The sequence below is a fragment of the Crocodylus siamensis genome, chromosome 3 (genome assembly GCF_052110815.1).
Source record: "Crocodylus siamensis isolate JL-2025a chromosome 3, ASM5211081v1, whole genome shotgun sequence".
NCBI lineage: Eukaryota > Metazoa > Chordata > Crocodylia > Crocodylidae > Crocodylus > Crocodylus siamensis.
The window spans coordinates 209,042,875-209,051,809 of NC_143397.1; the positions used below are offsets into that span (position 1 = coordinate 209,042,875).

The following is an 8,935-nucleotide window of genomic DNA, read 5'->3' on the forward strand; positions in this document are numbered from 1 at the left end:
TTGCAGCAACTCAAATAGAACGGTGCAAATTTGAGCCAGGGCTTTTTGCCTCAACACATGTGCTCAGACATGCACTTCATTGTGGAGCAAATTGTGCCACTAGGAGCAAAATAACCCTGCCTGGCTCCTCCCGAATCTTCAGCCGGGGGAGCTAGAGCCTGGGGCCAGCACCTGTCCTGGCCCCAGCAGTATAAAAAGCCACCCTGGCAAGTAGCTGAGGGCTACTATCTCTCAAGAGCTTCTGAGGAACAGAACCTATGGACCTATGGACACTACCCCTTGTGCCAGCTAGACTGCTGAAGCAGCCCTGAGAGTTCCCTGCACCCTCTACTCACTACAGCAGTCTGGAAGTGGGGGCTGCTGCCTGGCTGTGACCTGCTGAGCACCTGCCAGACTTGGATGGGTAGTGCAGAGCCAGTAGATGTATTTGCCCCTCTGGGCCAGCTGCCAGTGGACTGCGGTTGCAGGGTTGGTCTTTGTGCGGTACTACTGCCATTTGTGCCCCCTGCCCGGCCATCTGGGCAGCTATCACCCAGAAGATGTTCCAAGTGTGGTGGCCTGCTTTGAAATGTCAAAAGCAGGGCCATTTAGCCAGGAGGTCAGCCACAGCTTCACACAAAGGGTCCAAGGTGCCAGCTCTGAGCAAGCAGGGTCCTGCCACTGGCCTCCCTAGCAGGAATTCTGGTGTTCCCTACTGGAAAACTGAAAAATCCCTGATAAAAAAAATCCCAAAATCACTCTGTAAAATACCCCCAAATCCATGTTCCTCCACAAGGAAAACAAAAGACCACTACAAAGAGAGAGTGGGACAGAGACAGTGATAAGTTGGACAATGTTTTATTGATATAATAGAGCAAGTCTCTTATAATAAAGTGAAATCTAAATACAGGTTTAATGAATTCATGAATACATATTTTGCTTCCCTCCTACAGGGCGATGGCTCCCACACATGGGATTTAGCCCCTACACAAGGGGTTCAGCCCCATACAAAGGGTTCAGCCCCGCAACAGAGGGTTCAGTCCCCTTACGAGGGCTACACCCCTCTAAAAGGGGGTTCAGGCCCCCAACAGGGGATTTGTTGCCTACACAAAGGGTTCGGCCCCCAAAAGGGGGTTCATCCCCCACACAAGGTGTACGGCCTCCCAATGGGGGCCAAATGGCCCCTGCAGGGGCTACCACCCCCCTGCAAACCCACATGCCCCACCCCAGCCCTCCAGTTGCTTCACCGCCTGGCCCCATCCCCCACCAGTTGCTGCAGCCCCCCAATGGCTGCCTCACCCAGCCCAACCCCCACCTCCCACCTTCCACTCCCCCAGAACCCCAATGAGTTCTCCACCCAGCCTTATCCCCCAACTTGCACCCCCAGGCCCCGAAGGCTACCCCCACAATCCCAGGAAGAATTACTTAAAAAAAAAATAGAAAAAGAATAGAAAAAATGGGGGAAAAAGCCTCTGTTTATCTTAGAAACAGGGGTGGGGGGGGCTCCAGGGCCTCCTGGCAGAGCCCCCCAGGCAGCACAGGACAGTGGAGGGGCAGGAGGGGCTGGGATGGGGCCTCTTGGGCTGTCACTCTGCACTGCACTGTGTGGGCAGGGACCCAGGCAGCTTCAACTGCCGGTAAGTGCTGGTTTTTTTGTTTTTTTTTTAAGTATGTGGTAGAGGGCAGGGATGGGGGGATGGGGCCAGACAGGGCAGGGGCTTGGGGGCTCGGAGGGGCTGGTGGGGGGAGGGGCCGGCAGCAGCAGGGGTTGGGGGGCTCAGTGGGGGGCTTTTGGGGGGAGAGGCCAGCTGCAGCAGGGCTTGGTGGCCTCGGGGGGGCTGGCAGGGGGAGGGGACAGTCCCAGCAGATATCAAGGGCCTCAGGGGGCACTGGTAGGGGGAGTGAGGGCTGGGAGAGTAAGCAGGGCTGTTGGGGGTCCTCCCAACAGTCCCTTTTCCCCTCCTCCAGCCCCCCGACCCCTTACTCACCGGGACTGGAGCCCTGGTGCTGAATCATGTTGCCTGGCCAGCTGCGTGTTTCAGCACCAAGGTGAGGGGTAACCATAGAGACACTCTGGCAGCCAGTGTGCCTCTGTGGAGGACCCAGCCTCTGGTTGCCTCAGGGCATGGTTGGGGACCATGCCCTCCGCCACTTTTTAAAACTTTACTTCTTTTGGACCCCGGGTCTAATTTTCTTCGCGCACCACAAGTTTTCAGTGGGGGAAACATTTTTTTGTTCCCACAAGTGCATGTTGCCTGCCTCAAAAGGGGTTTGAGGTAGGGCAAGAGGCACTGTGCACCCCATGAGAACAGCCCTGATCCTGGCCTGCACCATGCCTGCTCTAGGGCTAGCTGGGGTCAGGGTTGTGCACACAGGTTCTGGCAGGTCTGGGGCTTTCAAGATTCTCTACTCTGTTTTTGAAGTGTGGCACTCAAAACTAGATAGTATCCCATCTGGAATCTCACCTATGCAAAGTAGAGGGGAAGTATCACTTCCTTAGCCCTGCTTGTGATGCATGGGCTAATCTGTCCCAGTATACTATTAGCTCTGTTGACGACAGTGACACACATGTGGCTCATTTTCATCCTGTGATCACCATAACCCCAAGGTCCCTTTCAGCCATTGTGATGGCCAGGACATCTCCTTCTAACCTATATTCATGTAGCTGGTTACCACATCTCTGCTATTTGGCTTTAAAAACACAGTAACCCCACACTATAGAAATGTAAATATTAGAAATATTTTTTCAGTAACTTCTTTTAAAAAACATTAAATTTTTATAAAGAAATTTCACCACAATAAATCCAGATCAGCAGATGATAGAAGTCCTTTCTGTAGGAGTTAACCATAAGTATAACTAAGAAATTCAAAATATATCCACTGATGACTAGTATCAGCTCAGGATAGTACCCAAGTGCTGGCATTCAGGAGCCAGGAGCAGCAGGGAGAGGAGGGAACTAGGCACACATGCATCCCGCACACACATGTGCCCCCTTACTGGACCCGAAGCAGAGGTGAACACAGCAGCAGCAGCAGCAGCAGCAGAGGCGAACACAGCAGCAGCAGGGGCAGCAGCAGCTGAACCCCCTAAGGTAAGTGGGGCAGAGGGACCAATGCAGCTGAGCCGGATCCGCAGGGGAAGCTCCCCGGTTCCCTCTTACCTGAGCTGGTAGGGAGCCGCGCTCTCGAGCCGCGCAAACAGGTGCATTCTGTAAGAGCATGCCGGCATTTGCGTCAGTGTTCGCACTGGCGCATGAGCAGCAAGGGCCAGAAGGGAGACTTTTGCTAGCACGGGGCGAAGACACCACACTCAGACAGAAACAGGCAGCAACTCTTAAGATGGCATTGACTCGGAGTGCTGCCAGGACCTCTGTGTCGTGTCCGAGGACCGGTGTAGCCTTGACCTGCGAGCCTGGGTTGGCACGACCGGCTGGACGTGGGTGGGGTAGGTAGTCGGGCAGGTGGGTAAGCGAGAGGAGTCAGGAAGTTTAATGCATCTTGGTTATACAGAAAGTTTATTTTTACTTACACTACAGAAGAATGCAGCGTAGGAAGGAAGCCGTGGTTGCGTGGTGTAAAAAGAGAAGTTGAGCTATTCAGTTCAGCATGCAGATATTTTCGTTGCACAGATTACAAACTGCATGGTGCAGATTTTAAGCAAAGCATACAGGTAACTTTGATCTGAGGATTTTCATGAGCTCTTGACAAGAACGAACGAGCCAGCAGAATGAATACACCTGAAAACTTTTACCATAGGTGGAGAGAGGTCAGCGACTGGCCAAATCACTGACTATGTCTCCTGGGCGTGCGTGAAGGTCTCCGCAGAAGGCGGAAATCTTTCCAAAGTTATAGTTTACAGGGTAGCCTATTACAACACGCCATGCCTGAATAATTACAGGACTGCCAATCATGACTGTGAACAGACTCTGTGTGTTCTTAGGTTTCATGTGAGATTGACTGTGCATGTGTTTTACATTCAAGCTGGGGGGGGGCGGGTTTGGATACGGAACTATAATGACGAAATATGTTATGTTAGCCTTTTGACCTTTTTGCCATAGGCATCTGAAACCAAAGATTTTTCTTTGACACCCTGCTCAGGGGGCGTAGCCTTCCCGGGGCTTGTCTGAGGCCTCCACCCAGACAGACTTCACGGGGGGGCTGGCGTCCCCCCACCCCCTGGCCTGCAGGAGTTGCCCAGCAAGGCCTGGGGGGGCAGGGATTGGGGACCCCCAAACCTGTCCTGCAGGCGCCCGCCTTAGGGCCCTGGAGGTGCAGGTGAGGGAGCTCCAGGAGGAGGTTAGCAGGCTGAGGGGAATCAGGGAGATGGAGGAAGAAATTGACAGCTATTTTCTTTCCCTGCACGGTTACACACCCAAAGAAGGAGGACCTCGGGATGTGCCCTCCACTGCAGAGTGGCAGATGGTTACCTCCAGAACTGCTCGTAACACAGCAGTACCAGTTCCTCCAGTCTGGCTGGAGAACAGGTACAAGGCCCTGGCAACTGGGGAGGAAAAGGAAGGACAGGAGGAAACCAGGGAGGAGGCAACTCCACGCTCTCCGTGTTCCGAGCAGGCCGAAGGAGATAAGCAAGCCAGGAGGAAAAAACGTCAAGTGATTGTCATAGGCGACTCCATCCTGAGAGGTACAGAGGGCCCCATCTGTCACCAGGACCCCTCAACATGCGAGGTCTACTGCCTAGCTGGAGCTAAGATTCAGGACATGAAGGGGATGATCCAAGCCGTGATCCAGCCCACCGATTACTACCCCATGGTCCTAATCCATGCAGGTACTAATAATGCAGCAAGGAGAAGCCCTAATCGCCTGATGGTGGACTACCACTCTCTGGGGTGCGTGCTAAAGGAGATAGGTGAACAGGTGGTTTTCTCCTCTAACCTACCAGTGAGTGGACGTGGAATACAGCATGCAACGTGCATCACAGAGACCAACTGGCGACTTTGGGAATGGTGTCTCGAGGCGGGCTTTGGCTTCCTCAACAATGACCGGCACATCACAACAAGAAACATGCTCGGATGGGATTGGGTCCACCTTTCCCCTAAAGGTAAGCATGTGTTTTCTTCTAGGTTGGTGGATCTCCTCCGGTGGGCTTTAAACTAGGCTCGTTGGGGAGAAGGAGAAGACGAGGGTGGAGGAAACATCTGACTGCCAGACCAAGCGACACCCACAATTACAGCCCAGCCTAGACCGACGAGCGAAACATATACACAGGTAAGCGACGGGCCAGGGTAATGCTGAAAGTAGGGGACCAGTGCATACATGCACAGGAGGCCTTAAATGCCTCTGCACAAATGCTTGTAGTATGGGAAATAAAAAGGAGGAACTTACCATCCTGCTAGCTGACACCAACCCAGACATAGTGGGGATCACTGAAACATGGTTGGACTCAACCATGGGCGGTGAATGTCAAGGCCTATAGGCTGTACAGGAGGGACAGGATAGGAAGGAAAGGTGGGGACGCGGCACTCTATATTAAAGAGGAATACACATCCTCGGCAATTAACAAAGAATCAGAGGAGGGGCAATCTGAAGTGCTTTGGGTTAGAATACAAGGCAGTTTAGGGGAAAAAGACTTAACGGTGGGGGTCTACTACAGATCTCCCAACCAAGGGGAAGAGCTCGACCAGGAATTCTTAAGTCAGCTCACGGAGGTAGTGAAGTCAAAGGACGTGGTTATCATGGGGGACCTGAACTTTCCAGACATCTCCTGGGAAGAGCAGTCAGCCAGGTCTGACTGCTCACGTAGGTTCCTAGCCAGAATGCAGGACCTCCATCTAACCCAGGAGGTGCACAGCCCCACCAGGGGAGATGCCTTGTTGGACCTGGTGTTGGTCATGGGAAATGACTTGGTGAGGGGGCTGCAGGTGCTCGACCACCTGGGTGACAGTGATCATCGCCTGCTGGAATTCATCATCCGGCGCAAGGTGGCAAAGGCCTACAGCAAGGCAGCAGCCCTAGATTTCAGGAGGGCAGACTTCAATGAGCTAAGGAGAATAGTCGGGGAAGCACTGAGGTCCCGGAGGGGAGGGGAGCCAGGTGTCCAAGGGGAGTGGTCGCTCCTTAAGGAGATGATTGTCCAAGCCCAAAGGGAGGTAATCCCAACACGGATCAAAGGGAGCAGGAGGGCACATAAGGCCCCATAGCTCACCAAAAGCATCCAGGAATTTCTCCTAGCTAAAAGGGAGGCATACACCCAATGGAAGGGAGGGGCCAGCACCAGGGAGGACTATACTGCGGTTGCTCGGGGATGTAGAGGGGCAGTGAGGAAGGCCAAGGCGAAGATGGAACTGGGACTAGCTACCCAGATCAAGGACAACAAGAAGTCCTTTTTTAAATACATAGCGGGTAAAAAGAAGGTTCCAGGTAATGTGGGGCCCCTGCAGGATATGTTAGGAAATTTGGTCATCACACCAGATGACAAAGCCAACATATTTAACAATTTCTTTGCCTCCATTTTCCTAAGCAGGGACTGGAATATTCACTCCCCCTCTGGGGCTCCCTTAGATCCCAGGGGAGGCACACCTAGGCCAAGGGTTAGTGAGGAACTAGTTAGAGAACTTCTGGAAGGACTGGATGTCTTCAAATCAGCTGGTCTGGACAATCTCCACCCTAGAGTACTGAGGGAATTGGCTGAGGTCATTGCAGAACCCTGGCACGGCCTTATGAGCACTCATGGTGATCTGGTGTGGTGCCAGAGGACTGGCCATTGTGGTTCCCATCTTCAAAAAGGGGAGGAAGGAGGACCCGGGAAACTATAAGCCAGTTAGTCTTACCTCATCCTGGGCAAGCTTTTTGAAAGAATTATTCTGGCGCATATCCACGAGGGCCAGTAGGGGAGATTATGCTATGGGGCAACCAACATGGGTTCATCAGAGGCAGGTCCTGTCAGACTAACCTGGTGGCTTTCTATGACCAGATCACCAAATCCTTAGATGCAGGGGTAGCAGGGGACATAGTCTTCCTGGACTTTTGGAAGGCCTTCGACACTGTCTCTCACCGTGTTCTCATTACAAAATTGGGGGACTGTAGTGTCAACACACACACAGTCAAATGGGTCGCCAACTGGCTGGAGGGCCACACCCAGAGAGTGGTGGTGGACGGGTCATTTTCGACCTTGAGGGATGTGGTCAGTGGGATTCCGCAGGGTTTGGTCCTTGGGCCCGCACTATTCAACATCTTCATCAGTGACTTGGATGAGGGGGTAAAAAGCACCCTGTTCAAATTTGCTGATGACACTAAGATGTTGGGGGATGTGGGCATGCTAGAAGGGAGGAATAGGCTGGAATCGGACCTAGACAGGTTACAAGGGTGGGTGGATGAGAATAGGATGGGATTCAACACCGACAAGTGCAAAGTGATGCACCTGGGGAGGAACAACCGGCACCATACCTACAGGCTGGGGAACTCCCTTCTTGTCAGTAGAGAAGCAGAAAAGGATCTTGGAGTCATCATTGACTCCAAGATGAACATGGGCCGGCAGTGTGGGGATACAGTTAGGAAGGCCAGCCCCATCTTGTCATGCATCCACAGATGCATCTCAAGCAGGTCCTGATCCTCCCCCTCTGTGGCCACAGCTGGAGTACTGCATCCAGTTCTGGGCGCCGCACTTCAGGAGGGATGTGGACAACATGGAGAGGGTCCAGAGGAGGGCCACCTGCATGTTCAGGAGTCAGCAGGGCAGGCCCTACGAGGAGAGGCTACGGGACCTGAACCGGTTCAGCCTCCACAAGAGAAGGCTGAGGGGGGGAATGTAGTGGTCTGTTACAAACTAGTCAGAGGGGACCAGCAGGCACTGGGGAAGTCCCTGTTTCCCCTAGCACTACCAGGACTGACCAGGAATAATGGTCACAAGCTGGCAGAGGGTAGGTTTAGGTTAGATATCAGAAGGCGCTACTTCACTGTCAGGGTGGCTAGGATCTCGAATCAACTTCCAAGAGAAGTGGTGCTGGCTCCTACCCTGGGGGTGTTTAAGAGGAGGCTAGATGTACACCTTGCTGGGGTCATTTGACTCTTTCCTGCCATGGCAGGGTGTCAGACTAGATGATCTACTCAGGTCCCTTCTGACCCTAGAAACTATGAAACTATGCTTCCTATTATTCAGATTGCCTAGTGTGATAATGTAGGTATTCCCGGAGGCCAAACTTCATTTGGTGCTCTTTCACTTTAGAGCTACTAAAGGGAACACTAGTTAACTGCTCCATTCAAGCTGACTTTTTAAGTAATGCTGAGAAAGGTAAATGAAAAAAGAAATACTGGATTGTTTACAAACTCAATCCTTTATGGCTTTCAGGTGCATTTATTTCATGGGATAAAAGTACAAGTAACAAAAACAAATGTGATGGTTAAAGAGATTTTCCTTTAATAATATTTTGATGTAGAAACAGAAACAAATGCCTAAATGTGGAATTTGAGGGGATTGGGCTGTCACATATAAAACACATATTCTGTATGTCTGTTCTGTGAAAGAAAAAAAGACACAAACTTTGTAAGCAAAGGATTGCAGGTTTTTTTATACATTATTCATGTTCTACTTACAGCGATCTGCAGAAGTCTTTCTTTTGCTGCCATTTCACACATGAAAACAGACTCACAATTTCTCATTTCACATCCAGCCTGTGAATTCTCAGGTCATATACTTTCCTGATTTTCCATACCATATTTCCTTCTGGGCAGAACATCACTTTCTTATCTTGCCCAACAAGAAACATATGTTGCAGTCACACATCAGAGAGTATAAAATAGCATACTTTCTTTGGTGGCATATCTACCTCATTGTTTCCAGCAGGTGGAGTGGCTTCAAATTTCAAAGAATGGAACAAGAGGCTATTTACATTCCAGTTGAGGCATATAGCTGCCTTGTTTCCCCAGGCAATGTGTAAAACCAGAAAACAACTTTAATAATTAACTTTGTTCAAGCAATTGTAATTTCCAGCTTGGGCAG

At 51.5% G+C, this 8,935-nt stretch overlaps 1 protein-coding gene across 1 annotated transcript; it reads left to right on the forward strand.

The window, feature by feature from the left end:
• The first annotated feature begins 4,398 nt into the window (after positions 1–4,398).
• Positions 4,399–5,094, forward strand: LOC149869397 (uncharacterized). Its single transcript, XM_090037702.1, has one exon. The coding sequence runs from the start codon at positions 4,399–4,401 to the stop codon at positions 5,092–5,094; it is 696 nt and encodes a 231-aa protein (XP_089893828.1).
• The last annotated feature ends 3,841 nt before the right edge of the window (positions 5,095–8,935 follow it).

What these genes read in the sequence shown, in the direction of transcription:
- LOC149869397 (XM_090037702.1), top strand. Translation starts at nt 4,399, where the DNA reads ATGGTTACCTCCAGAACTGCTCGTAACACAGCAGTACCAGTTCCTCCA.